The sequence below is a fragment of the Somniosus microcephalus genome, chromosome 11 (assembly GCF_052327205.1).
Source record: "Somniosus microcephalus isolate GS21.2 chromosome 11, FLI_Smic_1.0, whole genome shotgun sequence".
In the NCBI taxonomy this organism is placed as follows: Eukaryota; Metazoa; Chordata; class Chondrichthyes; order Squaliformes; family Somniosidae; genus Somniosus; species Somniosus microcephalus.
In genome coordinates, this window is record NC_140997.1 from 187,845,176 (window position 1) to 187,862,328 (window position 17,153).

General features: G+C 40.4%; 1 protein-coding gene across 15 annotated transcripts in view; it reads left to right on the forward strand.

The window, feature by feature from the left end:
- cadpsa (Ca2+-dependent activator protein for secretion a) overlaps window positions 1-17,153 on the forward strand; it is a 583,962-nt gene that overhangs the window by 433,543 nt on the left and 133,266 nt on the right. For 9 of the 15 annotated variants that reach the window (XM_086001517.1, XM_086001514.1, XM_086001512.1 and 6 more), the window contains 6 exons: window positions 393-549; window positions 2,776-2,917; window positions 10,435-10,569; window positions 13,138-13,293; window positions 13,851-13,998; window positions 16,910-16,984. In XM_086001517.1, the coding sequence (XP_085857643.1) occupies window positions 393-549; window positions 2,776-2,917; window positions 10,435-10,569; window positions 13,138-13,293; window positions 13,851-13,998; window positions 16,910-16,984 (813 nt within the window). The remainder of the gene's footprint in view (window positions 1-392; window positions 550-2,775; window positions 2,918-10,434; window positions 10,570-13,137; window positions 13,294-13,850; window positions 13,999-16,909; window positions 16,985-17,153) is intronic. The other 6 variants (XM_086001519.1, XM_086001522.1, XM_086001525.1 and 3 more) reach the window with 2 other exon arrangements.

Consider the following 17,153-nt stretch of genomic DNA (forward strand, 5'->3'; position numbering starts at 1 on the left):
AAAGAAGCATTGTCTTGTAGTAAGCTGGTAAATGGCATGACTTCAGTGAGTTATTGTTAAGAGAACAACAAAAATTTGGATTATTTTACCTGTATATGTTGCCCAAACTGCAAATGATTATAATGTCCTATGTTGTACAAAGTTTGGGAAGACAGACTCTACTTCACTTCTCCATCGGAACGAATTGGATTGAGAGAGAGATTTAGAATACTTCTGTTATTGAGGCCTCATATCAGGATGCTTGTTTCTTTACAATAACTCCTTTGGTTCCATAATATAAACATCTACCCTATAGAGTTAGACCCAATCCAGATTACTACAGAGCTTTATGAAATGGTTGAGAGATTTTATTTGTATTCATTCTTTTTTTCCTCTGGCTTTGTCCTTCGAAGGCCTTTGCTTGGTGGTCAGATTTGATGGTTGAACATGCAGAAACCTTCCTGTCACTGTTTGCGGTAGATATGGACACTGCTCTGGAGACACAGGCCCCGGACACCTGGGACAGCTTCCCATTATTTCAGCTGCTCAATGATTTCCTGAGGAGTGATTGTATGTATCACTTTTTAATAAAAAGTTTCATATACTGTTTTACCATTATTTTCTTGATTAGCTCTTAACTTTATTAATTCAAGCCTCTATTACAATAAATCTTGATCAGTTTTGTTAAGCCCCAGCAGTCCACATGTAATGAGGTTTGAGAATGTAAGAGAGGATTAATAGAGTACACAGTGAAGTAATAGGCCTAGAAATTAGACCTGTACAGGCATAGAACCGGCACAACAAGGGCCAAATTTGAAGACCAACTTCATGCGCCCCTACGATGACTGAAAGACGTCCAACCTGATACAGGAAACTTTGTGCTATCCGGCACCAATGGGACCGAGCTGCTGCCGTTCCCTCAAAACTGCCGAACACTCCAGAGTTAATATTGAAACATACGGAGATTTTCATCTCCGTATCTGACAACAAACATTGTTGCTTAGCAACAGCTGCAGCTGCAAGCATCTGTAGCTGAAGCTGTTGTTATAGCTACAGACCTTGCAGTGCTTGACTGGGGAAAAAAAAAGCAAAGAAAAGAAACGAAAAGAATAAAAAACAGCTCCTGATTTTTGCCAGTGGCTCGAGCTTGCCAGACGGTTCGCCTCCAGATAACTCAAAGTTTCCTGTATTGGGTGGGGCCATTTTTCAGGCAGCCACCCAAAACAGGGGTTAGGCCCTTTGCATAAGCTATTGAGGAGTCTAATGTTTTTTTCAAGACCCTTTTGAGAAATTGAGCTACTCTGAGAAAGCAGTCGCTGCATCTGCTCCACTCAGGTTTTCCTGCATAGATAAGGCCTAGCAAGTGGCCACCATCAAAATGGTAATCCCCCAAAAATGTACATTTTGCTGTGGAGCCAGGAGGAACAGGAGTGCTCCAGCCAGCTCCACAGCATCCTGACTACTGTTGGCCGCAATCGTCTCTCCACCCCACCCCCCCCCACTGTCCTCCCACACCGCCCCCCCCCCCCCGCCCCCCTCAGCACTTACCTGAGGTTGCTGCCAGAATTCATTCCCACAGAAAGGCAAGCTGCCTGTGGAGGTACAACCGGTGCCACAACTCACCCAGATTATTTAGACAATGCTTGAGGTCCATTTTCAGGCTGGCCTTGGGCCTCTCAGTTCAGGAGCGTGCTGCAACCGCATTGCCGCCTTCTCACCCAAAACCGGGTGCTGACAAATTTCTGCTCCATGGTGTTTATAATAAGCAGCTGATAACCCTAAACTGTTTACAAAAATGTCCTGTCTACCATTACCTAATGTTGTTATCAAACTGGCCTTAGAGGGGATGCATCACACATTCACCAGATGGGTATAAAAGAAAGAAAGAATTGCATTTATATAGCGCCTTTCACGACCACCGGATGTCTCAAAGCGCTTTACAGCCAATGAAGTACTGTCACTGTTGTAATGTGGGAAACGCGGCAGCCAATTTGCGCACAGCAAACTCCCACAAACAGCAATGTGATAATGACCAGATAATCTGTTTTTGTTATGTTGGTTGAGGGATAAATATTGGCCAGGACGCCGGGGATAACTCCCCTGCTCTTCTTCGAAATAGTGCCATGGGACCTTTTACGTCCACCTGAGAGAGCAGACGGGGCCTCGGTTTAATGTCTCATCCGAAAGACGGCACCTCTGACAGCGCAGCACTCCCTCAGCACTGCACTGGAGTGTCAGCCTAGATTTTTGTGCTCAAGTCTATGGAGTGGGACTTGAACCCACAACCTTCTGACTCAGGGGCGAGTGTGCTACCAACTGAGCCACAGCTGACCTGACAAGGGTTAAATAATGAGCACAGGTGGCATAAGCTTGGCTTATATTCCCTTGAGAATAGAAGTTTGAGAGGTGATCTGATCAAGGTGCTTAAAATGTTAAAAGGGTTTGAGAGGGTAAATATGGAGAAACTATTTCCTCTGGTGGGGGAATCAAGAACAAGAGGACATAATCTTAAAATTAGAGCTGAGCCATTTCAGGAGCGAATTCCCAAAGGCTGGTAGAAACTCTCCCCCAAGAGGCTGTGGATCTTGAACATTGTAGCTTTCAAGACTGAGATAGATAGATTTTTATCGAGGGATATGGAGCAAAGACAGAAAATAGAGTTGAGGCACACATCAGCCATGATCTAATTGAATGGCCGAACAGGCATGAGGGGCTGAATGGCCTATTCCTGTTCTTAATCTTTCTATGTCCTAATAATGCAACTCAATAAACCTGTTCCTTAATTCTCAATTTTAGATAATCTGTTGAATGGAAAATTCCACAAACACCTTCAAGATGTCTTCGCTCCTCTTGTGGTTAGATATGTCGACTTGATGGAGTCATCTATTGCACAGTCGATTCACAGGGGCTTTGACCGAGAATCATGGGAACCTGTAAAGTAAGGACACCTCATTTGATATATTTTGGGTTTGGATGCTGAGGGATGAAGATTTACACAAGTTGTGACTAAATTGGCTGCAGTCAGTGCCAAGATATCACATTTTATGTGAACAAGCATAGTCTTCAAACTGAACTTCTTGATGCAAAGTTAAATTAACTATCAGCATTCAACTTAAAGGAAAACTCCAGGTTGTAGAATTAGAAATGTTTTCAGTTTGCTATATTCATTTTTCTGATTGTGTTTTGGTTGTTTCCACATTGCCCAGAATGTTTTCTTGGCATAAATAAACTTTCAGTAGTGGATTGATTGCCACACCCCTCGGTTTCTCCTGCCACACTGTAAGACCATGGTGTCATAGTGCAGAAACTCCAGTGCCTAGACTGAAAAAGGTGTGCGAAAACAAAGGCAGTCAAAACCTGTATTTGCCATGAATGGGAACATCACTGAAAAATTATACAGGTCCGGATTTTCCGTTCCCCATGACGGCGAGCGTACAGCGTATGCCTTCGTAAGCCTTGTAAAAGGCCCCGCAAGTTTCAGGTTTCCACATGCGCTGTGCATATGCGAAAACCCAGAACTTGCGATCTGTCAAGGTACGCCTTGCCGCACCGACCCAAAAATCACCTCCGCTGGCGCAGAGTTGGGCTGTTTGCCCAACTACTGCCCAGCAAATGCCCACAAAATCCTTAACACCTGGTAAAAGCAGGTATGGAGCCTGCTTTCAACAGCATAAGGGTTAATATCAATGTTAAATTAAAAATGTAAAAATAAAAAATCATACACAAACATTTAAAATTAGCTTATGTAAATTTTGGCCCGGATTAAAATGTTTAAAATTATTTTTCAAAAAATTACCTTTTTATTGTAAATGCTTCATTAAAGGGACTTTTAATTAAATTTGAAAATGGGAACATTTATTTTTATTCCAGTTGTGTGAATTATTTAATTGTTTGGGGATTCTTCATATGCTTATGGGGATTCCGTTCGTAAATGGAATCCTTCTTTCTGATAGGTGGGCCTGGCCCACGTGATCCCAGGGACGCTTCAGAACCGCCTGCGTCCCTGGGATCCGTGGGCCTTTACACAGGCATACCCCTGCAGGCCCAGGACCCGAAGTCTCCAAAGCCCGGGAGCCAACAGATAGGTGCGGACTTTTTTAAAATCGGGTCGGAGGTGTACTCCAGAGGTACGGCTCCGACCGCAAATTCCGGCCCTATGTGTCTCACTTGTACAGTTGACGTAACCGGGACGCAGATTCATATGGGTTGGAAAGTCTGGGTGCAGACATGCCAATAAAATTCATGTTGTTAATAGTGTGAGATACATTATGAAAGTAATTTGATGGAAAAGGACTGCTACCAGTAGATTTAAATTTAAAAAATTGAGAAGTGGGTGAGTTTTGAAGGTAAAGTACTGAAGTTCTGATCACAAACTTAAAAGTGAAAAAGTCGAATATAGCCTGGAGTTTTCCTTTAAATGTTTCACACCTAGATTGCCTGACTAAGTTTTAAAACTGTATTTAGCAAACTTAATTAAGCACAATGTAAAACCATTGAATTATGTAAAGTAGCGACATTAAGATACTTAAATTAGAAATTATAGGGGTAATTTTCACTTTGGAGTGGAAAAGTGGTGGTTGCAGATCAGCTGCCCGTTATAACCGCTGCCCAACTTTCCTTTCATTAAAGTCCACAGAAATGAAAATCGGACAGGGCGTATAATGGGCGGCCGATCCACAACCACCAGTTTACCACTCAAACCCAAAGTGAAAATTACCCCCCATGCTTCTAGTTACGTATTGCACAGTGGAAACTCAGATGCAAAGAAGATGCAAAATTAATGTAAAATATATATTTTTGAGGATTTGTTCTGTACTTTATAACATTTAGCAACGTACATTAATACATCCATGTATCTTCCTCCCAGTAAAAGTGCAAATGAGAGTAAAGCAAATACAAATTACATTGACAAATTTCTCTCATTTTTCTCTGATGACTCAATTAGTAAACAAACTTCCCAATATGAAACTGAGTCAATATGGCCAGCAAGGTCCTACTTATGTATAGGCACAGTGGCTTAGTGGAAATGACGCTGGATTAGCAACCTAGAGGTTCTAAGTTCAAATCTTGCAAAGTTGGGAAACTGAATTCAATAAATCTGATCGTTCATGTAGAGGCAGAGGACATGGCTATACTATTAAGTGAGTACTTTGCAGCTGTCTTCACAAAGGAAGTGGATGATGTGAAGGTTACACTCAAAGAGGAGAGGGAAGTTATGGACAGGATAGCAATAGATAGAGAAGACCTAAAAAGATTAGCATTACTGAAAGTTGATCAGTCACCTGGTCCAGATGGAATGCTGGTTGCTGATAGAAGCAAAGGTAGAAATAGCAGAGGATTTGTCACAATCTTTCAATCCTCATTGGATTCAGGAGTAGTGCCGGAGAACTGGAGGGTTGCTAATGTTATACCATTATTCAAGAAAGGGAAGAGGGTTAAACAAGAAAACTACAGGCCAGTCAGCCTAACATTGGTGGTGAGGAAGTTATTGGAAACCATTATCAGGGACAAAATAAACTTTCATTTGGAAAGGCATGGGTTAATCATGGAGAACCAGCATGGACTTGTTGAAGGCAAATTGTGTCTGACCAGTTTGATTAAATTCTTTGATGAGGTAACAGAGAAGGTAATCAAGGTAGTGCAGTAGATGTATATATGAACTTTCAGAAGGCATTCAATAAAGTGCCACACAGGAGGCTTATTAAGAAGATGGAAGCCAATGGAATTAAGGGGAAAGTGGTGGTATGGATACGAAATTCGCTCAGTGAGAGGAAGCAGAGGGTGATGGTGGTGAATGGGTGTTTTTCAGACTGGGAGGTGGTTTGCAGTGGTGATCCCCAAGGGTCAGTTTTGGGTCCATTACTCTTTTCAATTTTTATAAACGACCTAGACTCGGGTGTAGGGCACAGCATTATAAAGTTTGCAGATGATACGAAACTTGGCAACGTAGTAGATAGTGATGAGGATTGTTATAGGCTTCAGGATGACATAGACAAGATGGTGAAATGGGCAGAAGCATATGGAGACATGTGAAGTTATGCACTTTGGGAGGACTAATATGGAAAGACAGTACATTATAAATGGCATGATTTTGAAAAGTGTAGATGAGCAGAGAGACCTTGGTGTCCATATACAAATCCTTAAAGGTGGCACGACAAGTTGATAAGGTGGTTAAATAAGGTGGGTCAATAACCTGAGGTCATAGATTTTAAATCACTGGCAAAAGATCTAGAGGGGAGATGAGGAGAATTTCTTGCACTCAGAGAGTTGTTGGGATCTGGAACACTCTACCTGAAAAGGTGGTGGAAGCTGATTCCATAAAAAAAATTAAAATGGAGTTGGACAGATACTTGAGGATGAGGAACTTACAGGGTTATGGTCAAAAAGCTGGGATGTGGGACTAAGCACGACTGTTCTTTCAAAGAGCCAGCACAGGCACGATGGGCCAAATGGCCTCCTTCTGCGTTGTAATTTTCTGTGATTCTATGATTTGCAGACAAGCAGCAAAAGTGACTACGAAAGCTGCTGATTTATTGTAAAAATCCAACGGATTCACTAATGTTTTTCAGGGAAGGGAATCTGCCACTCCTACTCACTGTGGCTTACATGTGACTCCAGTTCCACACTTGGTGGTTGACTTTTAATGCCCTCAGGGCAACTAAGGATGGCCAATAAATTCTGCCAAATAAAACTAATGATGCCTAGTCTGCTGAGTTTGCTGATCTTATATTGGGTGCTCCAATTGCCCTTCTTGCCCCTAAATTAGGAAGGGGAATGGTCAACCAGAGTTCCTGGATCACTATCCAGTAATTCCTGCTGCAAGCGTATGTGAGTGAAAGTCAAGTAAAGACAGGATTGGGGATTGACGATGATTCCTCCATGAATAATAAGCCTCCCAGCTCACATTGTCAAGATTCACGCATGAAGAGTAGCCACTTGGATAAGATCTCAGAGGATGAACAGTGTATGTGGAATCGAGCACCAGCTTGAGCCAGCAATTTCAGGAAAATAGGAGAAAAGACAATTAGAAAACTAAAAAAAACTAACCAGCAGTCGGCCTTCTCGGCAGGTCCTGACTCTCTTCAGCCTGGCGGGAAAGCCACCGCCACTTCCCTGCTCAGGCATGAGTTAAAAATCACAGTTGGGACCCGATGAAGTCATCAGACCCCGATCGGTATATTTATAGGAGGCCCCTACCAACTTAGCCACCCATTAAAAAGGCTAAGTAAAAACCGCGGTCATCGTGATCCGGGCGGCTTTCCAACGGGTAAGTAACCTGGGGCATCTTAACTGCTCACCCGCCCAGTTTCCGCCAGGTGGGTAAGGTTAAAATCACCCCCACCCCCACCCCCCCAGTTGTTTGCTTGTGCTGTTGATCTGTGTAGGTATGAAGGGAGCTATCATTTTAATGGTGTAGCCATGCCACAAAGTCACCCATTTGTAGTCTGGTTTCCTCTGAGAATACAATAATACCCAAAGTACTTGATATTTTTACCCTTGACATAAATTGTTTGCATACATTTTGGGTAAAGCTTTCATTTGTGTTGTTTGGTAAGCAAACATGAAAATTATATAGTATGTTAATTCAAACCTCAAGATAAAGTGCAGACTGTTTTTGTCTTAAATATATATGTAAGTCTAAAGGTTTGAATTAAATGAACATTAACTGAGTGTTGGCAATGAAATGCATGCAAACTAACAGTTGGCACAACTATTTGTGGCATCTCTACATATAAGTATATTTGTAATTTGCTTATAGGGTACATTTTCTGATTACATAGCTGAGTATTAGATGTCCTAGCAGTGCTTGGATGCTGTTAAACTACTTTACAATCTGCTGTTACTTTACAGTTTAAAGACCCAGGGGGAGAAATTTGGTGGGCTGCGCCACCAGTTAGCGCCTAAAGAGGGCACTCAGTGGCTTTAGCGCCACTGGCCACGCCTCCCGCGATATTTAGCTGGGGCGCTAATGGCGGCGTTAGCCTGTTGCGCTGCGCCGCCACCGATGACGTCATCGGTGTGCGCAGCAGCCCGCTACCGCCCCGATCGCGATATTTGGCAGCGACCGCCTCTGTTGCGCCACCCGCTAATCGCGCCCGGTTCACGGGGCCTACCTGTGGCGGCAGTAGCGCAAATTAAGGTGGAGGTGCGGGGCGGCCGTTTTTCCGGCGACCGCCTGCCAGCACCTCCGCCCCCGGCCTCCTGTTCTCCCCCCGCGGCATTGCCGGCTGTTTTCCGAGAGCCCGGCACTTCTCCTCGGTGCCGGGCTCTTTTGCTGGCACTCGCGATCGCTCATCGCGCTGGTGCAGGCCCCTCCCCCTTAAGAATGGGAGGAAGGCCTGCAGTACCGCAGCGCGCCGTGCCGCAGTGTGTGGCGCTGTGGCACGTTGCGCTGCAATATTCAGTTTCAGCGCCCTAAAAGGGACGCGGAGCGCCTCGAGCCTCGCCCTGTGTCCCTCTTGGGGCGCTCAAGCTGAATTTCCGGCGATCGCTGCTGCTCCGATCGCAGCGCAAAATCTGGCGCCCAGGTGAGCTTGGCGCCCCGTTTGCGGCTCCACCCAATTTCTCCCCCCCCAGTGTTTTTTCGGCAATACTGTCAAACTTATGTGAAACCCATGCCATTTTTGCCTATTTAAAGGACCATTGGGGCCTGTTCGCCTCTGCCCTGCTGCCAGATAGTCTCAAAAATGGTAATAATGCAGAGAAAATCTGGGTACAGATCCCTTTCTCATTTTGCCTCTAAATGGTACTGCAGCCAAACTTCCTCTGTGGTTTTTCTGGTGTCTGTCCCTGACTGTGCCTGAAGAGGGCACAGCGATGTAAATTTCATGCAAATGAATGTCAGGGTATTGCAGCCAGACTAACAGCGACAGGTGTCGTTCACAGGCAAACTGCCCCATTAAAAACCTGATGCTACTGATTCCTGAGCTGCTGTTAGGACACTATTCATCCTAAGAAACAAGCTGGCCTTTATTTTTGGCTTTTTGAATAAAAAAATAGTGTTGCTGCTTTAGGACCTGCAATATAAGAGCACTAGGGGCCGAGACTGATCAAGCTGCTCCTTACGGTTCCCAGTTTAATTCCTTTTCTTTGAACTCAGGGTATAAGTCCAAGGTCTTCAGTGTTTATGCAGTGCTAAACTTCAGACTTTTTAAATCCAAATACTCAGGTGTATACCATTTACTCCAGTGTAGTGAATCACTCACATAAGTGAGGTCCATCATTGTCTGGAGACATGCAGCAGATGAAAGGCTAACTCTAGTGTAAGAGCAGGCACTTTTTAGCATCATCACATCAATAATGCTATTAAAATAATACAGATGGAAAACCCACACTGGCTGAATTTCTAGTGGGAAAGGCTTCCACTAGCAGATACTAGAAGTATGTAATTTATTGACTGTAAATGTGGTAATGTGAAAAGGTTACTGTTACTTGGCTGATCTGGTTCCAATCCAGTACCCATTCCTATTGTGTTTTTGGTTGTTTTATAGTCAATTTGATCAGAATGATATGTACTGTTTGTGTTTTTAAATACCCAGTAAGGTTAAAGGTAAGGGTTATTGCTAACATGGCTGGGAATTTTGAATATTTGTATTTCACTCTATTAGTGATTTATTCTTGTGCTCTTCTGACATGGCAAAGATTCTGATTTGCAGCTATTTCATTATATTGTACAAATTTTGCATTTTTTAAAGGCATATAAATTCCGAATTGTTGTATTTAACTCCCATTTCCATGAACCTATTACGATTAGTTACCCGTTACAAATTAATACACAAAGATCCTCATTATCCATTTTATCATGATTATTAAATACATCCCTAGCAAAAAATATTAATTTGATGACCATTCTAGAATAAGAGATTTCCTTAGCCTACTTACAACACAATGGTTGAGATTTTTTCTGCATTTCTATATATCTGTACAGTTTTTTTGGGGGGCGACTGCACTTGGGAGTAGACAATGTTTTTTGCTATGCATATAACATTAAATAAAACATATTTTACTGATGGGATGGGTGCTTATAATGGCAGGTAACTGTGCACACAAATCAAAGAGTACTCCACATTCAGGGAAGTTGTGAGTGAACAAAAAGATGGTTTTCATTTAGTGATTATTTAAATGTAATAACATATTTCATGCCACAAGCTTTTTCTTTTGTTTCTGTCAATAATCTACTTTTTTGCTTCTAAGCTTCTTGATGCGTGGTATTCTCTTCCTTATTTTCTCTAACTTTGCTTGTTTCTTGCTGTTGCAACACTCAGAAAATCCACAGCAAGCTCGCATCTCACATACGCATGCTTAAATAACACAATTTTATTTTTGTAATTAGTTTTTTATTGCTGTGAATTTTTTGATAGTTTTGCAGATTTATTTAGAGGTGTCACATGCTTATACATCTGCATCTACATTGTCACTGTTATGGTATTTTCTTTCTGTCTGTTTCTTCCACAGGAGTTTAACAAGTAATCTGCCCAATGTGAATCTACCAAATGTGAATCTCCCCAAAGTACCAAATCTACCAGTTAACCTCCCACAAATGCCTAGTTTTTCTGCTTCGTCATGGATCGCTACTATATATGACGCTGAGTGTGTATTCAATACACGTTAGGTCTGATTTGTCACCTATAGTAACCTGGCATGAATTTGTCCTTTTATTTACTTGTTTTTTCAATCAAGAATTTGGGTAAGAATAAACCATACCAGAATGCCATTAACCCTTCAGTGGGGATGTCCTTTTTAGATTTCTCAGGAAAAATAGCCAATAATGTGCTTGTATACTTAAATAGTTAACATTGCCCTTTCCTCATTTACAAATAATGTTTTTTTAATTCAGTTTTGAAACAAGCATTTTTTTTCTAAAATGTTGGAAACAATATAAATTTTAGAAGCTTGTAGCTTATAAATATCAAATTCAGGGAAACTGGCATCTCTTGGGGGTGGAAGATTCTCTCGGCAGTGTTTTTCCACTTTCATGTATATACTAGGCAACATACAACCCAGCGAGTCTCACACAATACTCAGGATATATTGTATCAGACTTTATTAATCACCCACATTTGTTTAAAAAATATGCGGTACTAGCACAGCCCCTGTGTGGCTGCAAGTCACCTCATAGCCATACTTGAGATATAAACATCTTATTGCTCAATGTCTCACAGATCATCAAAAGTACCTGCAAAAGCTTTAACATTTTATTGGTTATGCCACAGGCAGAATTCAGTACCCCTAAACCTCAGTGAGTTAGACGTGTTATCCAGTGGTTTAACTGTACCAATGAATGACTGGCAATAGCACTGCTGTATAATTAGGAACTAAGCAACTAGGTACAAGAACAAAACGTTTCACTTTCAGTGCCCAAAGATGGTTGATCCCTTGTATTTGTGCATTTTTGTAAATGCCCTAATTTGAATTATTTAAAAGGAAACATTTTAACAAAGTGATGTGTAAAGTTGTTAACTGTATGCACATTTAACAGTTTAAATGTGTTTAAATTGCTCAAAGCATGGTATACAGCACTGCAAAGTGGAATCATTCCAAAGACAAGGAAAAACACTTTCATGCCAGGTTGACTATATGGAAGACTAGATTAGGAAACATATGAAAATGGAAAGCGTAAATCCTTTTCCATTTTCCTCTGTTTGCATGCTTTGTGATAGTTTGGAAAGATATGGATCAATCATCACAGGAAAGCTAAGTCAACAACCACAATAAAATCTTGTTAGCGTGCACCCCACCCTCAGTACAAGGCTCTCGGTTCTAGCACTCTCTCTGCCATTAGGCTACTGAACGTTGACTCACAATATATTTGTGATACATTTTATACTATGAGACATTCAGTATAGTATGCAACTCATTATAACATGCACAATACTTGGCTTCCAAGGACTGTTATATTGAGGAGTGTACTTTTTATAGTGCTTGAGAGAAATTAGGCTGATGACATATACAGCTCATAATTCTTGGCTGTGTGGTTGTGTTCTTGGTTCTCCGGAAGTAATGGCATTAAACTTCAGTATGCTCGCAGAAAGCGCTTTGTTGTGACATGGATATGTTATGTCAAAATTGAGTAGGCTACAAAATGCTTGATTCTATATCTTTCCAATGGAACTGGACTATTTCCAACCCCTTTCATGCAATATTTTCAATCCCTTTCATGCAATAGTTAAATTACTTTAACTGAGATTTCTGTAGACAACTGATAAGAGTCCCAAAAACAAATGAGCCCTCTTAGGAATATGTTCCTGTCACCACAGAGTTCCCACAAGGTGAGGGTTACCTTGGCATGCTGGGATATAGTCTCATCCCACGGTAGCTTTCTCCACGCTCTGAAGCATTCATTACTTCAGTGCAGCTGGCATCCATCACATTGGAAACGCACACTGCCATATGTTGTTTCTGAAGATGATGCCAGCAGTAATGGTAATGCATGGTGTGTACAACATCTAAAAAAAAAGTACAGTGTTGGCATTAGTGGTTTGCGAGGATGCATTACATGAGACAAGAAAATATGTTTCAAATCTCACAGTGAAGCCAAGCTGCTAGAACTCTGAATTACATGGGTACGTTTCATCAAAGGGTATTGGTCATAACTAGCCTACATATTCCTGTGCAGTTCAGAATTTTCTGTGGAGAAGCATATTTGAATATTTCAAAATTATCTAGTCATAATCCCCCAAAATATGACAGCTATTGGCCGAGTGGCCTGAATTGTTACAGTTCAAGGGAACAGCAAACCCTCGCTCACCACTAGTTACCACAAAGCCACCTGATCCCAGCAGTTAGTTCTTGTTTTTGAAAGACATGTTTTGAAGTATGCATGAAATCACAACATAAAATAACCGCACATACCCTTGTGGTTATAAACCCAGGTTACTTTTTACCATACACTTTTAATAAACATACTTGTTCTCCAGTAATTTCTAAAACTTTTCCTTTGCAGTCGGATGAATTGTTAAGTGTTACATAACATGAGACTACAAACCAGATAAGGTGTATGATAAAAAAAAATCCAGAGCTCTGACTATGGAGACCTTATACCCAACATCTTTCCTTTGCTTAAGACTGCTGTGCACCCCAGGCATTGAGCTACAGTCTCCATAATCGGTGACCGTGGCCTAAGACTGACTCTGACGGCTGTTTTCCCTGTTTTTTCAGCAATGGCTCGGGAACCTCAGAAGATCTCTTCTGGAAACTGGATGCACTGCAGACCTTCATTAGAGATCTGCATTGGCCAGAGGAGGAGTTTGCAAAACACCTGGAGCAAAGACTAAAGCTCATGTCCAGCGATATGATTGAGTCATGTGTTAAAAGGTTAGGCTTTCTAGAGGGAATGGAAAGCAAACCCAACAAGTATTTGTCTGAGCGCATAATCCCTATTTAGTGGATTATCTGTAAGATTTAATTATAGTTAATGATTGCCAATTCAGAAAGAAAGGAACCCTTGCTGTATTACAGCAGCATGCTTGACATAGCACGTCAATCAATTGCTGTCAACAATTCCATATTATGTTCACTTACAAACGTAATCTGATTTGGATATTACATGGGAATGCTTACTGGTAACATAGTTAGAGAGGTGGTGTGAAATATGATGCTATAATCTCACAAGCTGCCTCTACTAGTTTCATTACATGTAGAAGTAAAAAGTAATTGGAATATTTTAGACGGTAATGTACAGGAGAATTGGAAGATATGTTTGGAGGCCATTTGACATCTTTTCTATAAAGGTATGATGAATACATAAAAAAAATTATAAACATTTATGAATAAAAAATACCATTTGCACACTTGTAAGCATGTACCCTGACAGATGGCCCTGACACTATTTTGTGTTTCAGATTTTAAAACAATCCTTTTTCCTTTGATAGGACTAGGATTGCATTTGAAGCCAAGCTACAGAAGACAAGCAGGTCAACAGATTTCCGTGTCCCGCAGTCAATATGCACCATGTTTAATGTGATGGTTGATGCCAAGTCACAGTCCACAAAGCTTTGCAGCATGGAGGTGGGCCAGGAAGTAAGTTAACACTTTTCCATGAAAATACTGGTTCCAGTCAAGAGCTTACAATAGAAATCAGATTCAGTTGCAGCATATTATTACCAAATTATAACTTTTAAAGCAAAATATTTATATAGCATATAAAGATGACTTGTAATCTGTATAATTCTTTAAACAATGCAGTACCTTCTAATATAGCTACTTTAACCCTTTGAATACTGAATCTGTACTACAGATTTCAAAAATAAATATTTAATTATTAAAGAATATCTGCAAAGATTAATCACTCAATTTCATTGTGGAATAGTATAATGTAGAATTAGAGAAACATTCAAAACTATTTTATATTTCTGTATTTACAGGATTAACAGAATAACATGTTTTAGATAGCAATCCCAGTTCTGCTCTCCAGCATGGCTCTCCATTGGATGTGTAGGATTGGCCATCACCCCTCTAATGATTTTATTCTTTTAGTGTTGAAATCTTATTCAATAACCAAAGTTTAATCTGGTTACCCTGATTAATAATTTTCTGAGTGTTTATTTCGCTTTCTTTTGTTTGAATAATTCATTCATATAATTTATTTATTGGAAGATTAACCTGTTATCTCACTGTGTTATCCCTGATATACCTGGGGCTCAGTGAGGATGACACACACTTGAAGCAGAATTCAACAAATACTCAAAGCTGGATTTTTAAATTAAGTGTGCGAGCACTTTGAGGCCCCAAAGGATAAAAAGGGTTTCCTTGAGCATATGAAATATTTTAATTTTATCAACATTTTTAATCAATAATCATCGAATCATACAGCATAGAATGAGGTAATTCAGTCCATCATACCTGTGTGACTCTATGAAAGTGCTGTCCAATTTAGTCCCACAACTCATAACCCTGCAAATTAGTCCTCTTCAAGTATATGTCCCTTTAAAAGTTCCTATGGAATCTGCTTCCACCACCCTTGCAGGTAGAGCATTCCAGCAAACCTGTGTGAAAAAAAAATCTCCTTATTTCCCCTCTAGTTCTTTTGCCAATTATTTTAAATCTGTGACCTCTGGTTACCAACCCACTTGACAGAGGAAACAGTTTCTTCCTACTTGCTATTTCAAAACCCCTCATAATTTTAAAGACATCTATTAGGTTTCCCCTTAACTTTCTCTGCTCTAAAGAGTACAATCCCAGCTTCTCCAATCTCTCCAAATAACTAAAGTTGCTCATCCCTGGTATCATCCTGGTAAATGTCCTCTGTACCTCCTCCAAGGCCTTGACATCCTTCTTAAAAAGTGCCCAGAATTGTACACGATACTCCAGCTGAAGCCTAACCAGAGATTTGTAAATGTTTCGCATGACTTCCTTGTTTGTATTCAATGCCCCTATTTACAAAGCCAAATTTACAACAATGCAAGTATATGATAAAACTATCAAAGATAAGGTCCTTTAAATTCCATGGGGGTTCTTCCAGCCCCCCAGAAATGGCTGTTTACAGCCAGGTACACCATTTCTCTGGCAGATCTGCCAGTCTCCTGCCACATTTACAATGGGTGACTGAGAGAAGACCATGAAACTTCAGGACCATGATCTTTGTGATGATGATGATTTCCTTGCAGTAAATGATAGCAACCCCTTATTGAAAGATGATCTATAATCAGATTTGCACATCACTCATTTTACTATTTCAAACTAATTACTGTACAGTTAATTAATAAGGCTAAAAAGTGAGCTGTGCATAAATCAGATGAGAATAAATATGACTTTATTCCAAAGTAAAGAAATAATAGTGCCATTGTTCATCTGTTTAATTAACAGATTAGTTACTTAATAGTAAAATATACGTACTGGGGACATTGTACTATTGCTGGCTGTATTAGTTGTTTATCAGAAACATGTTATGTCCTGAAGGAAGTAATTCACACATTGAAAGGTCCTTTCTGGAAATTAATAGATAACTCTGCACATGTAACAAGAATTTTCCACTGTTTTGTCGATTAAAAGTTGATTTGTGAATTATTTAAACATAATGAGGAAATTTAGGTCTGTGCAAGTAGAATGCCAAAAAGTCATTCTCAGCTGCAGAAATTGCTATTGAAACTCTGCACTCTTCAGACTTACAAATTCCTCACTTCTGCCTGTCTCAGCTGATCCTGGCAACAGCTGCAACTTGTAAATCTCGTTCTAACTTACCCCGAGTGCAGTGCAAGTGTAAAAGCAGAAAACTCAGAGCCACAGTACCACCGTAAATCAGTTCACTTGGGACTCGGCAGATGGATCACAGGTAGGGCCAAAACATGAGGGAATTCAAGAGGTCGATTATGGGGCAGAAACCCGGTGTAAGCGCATCTGCCTTATTTTGCTGTTGAAAAAAATGGCTTGCCCTAATCATATGCTGAAATCATGGCGGAAGCAGCTAGGAATTTCTAGGCCAGTATCTTTTAACTCCTTTTCTAGAGAGGATGAGATTGAGATAAACTTAATTTTCTGTAAAGAAGTGTATATTGTTATTAGTGCTTTGATTAATAAATATACAAACCTTGTTCTGCATGCACATCTCCTTAAGGGACTGAAATCAGTGAGGAAGGTAATAGGGATGCATTCTATTAAAGAGAAGGTATGAAGGCTGTTCTCATCAACAATATAATTGCAAATTATTTTTAAACTGTATTGTAAAAATAATTCCCAAAAAACTATATTAGAATACTGAATAGACGTTTAGCTAAATACTGTAGATGATTAAATGTTTTTGGACAGAACTAATTAGCACAGATACTTTTACATTAATTTAATTACAATACCTCCAAACATTCCCCGAACCTCAGCTAAGTAAAGGAGAAAAGTGTGTATATTTTATTAGGTGAAGACTTGACATATCTAGGCCAGCATGTTGTTTTAGAAGTGAATATCGCATTTTGCCCATGTGCTTTTCTATTTTTTTCAGCGGCAATACCATTCTAAAATCGATGAGTTGATTGAAGAAACTGTCAAAGAAATGATAACCCTCATGGTTGCTAAGGTACCGCGCAGAATGGCTATTAGGACTATGTTTTAGAAATCTGAAATCTTAATTAAGACACCCCCTTAAGAGTTGCCTTCTGTGGGAACTTTAATGAATTCAATATTCACAATTGGGCATCTTAAATCTCAGATAGAATAGATTGTGGCTAGTTTCATAGATTTACCAC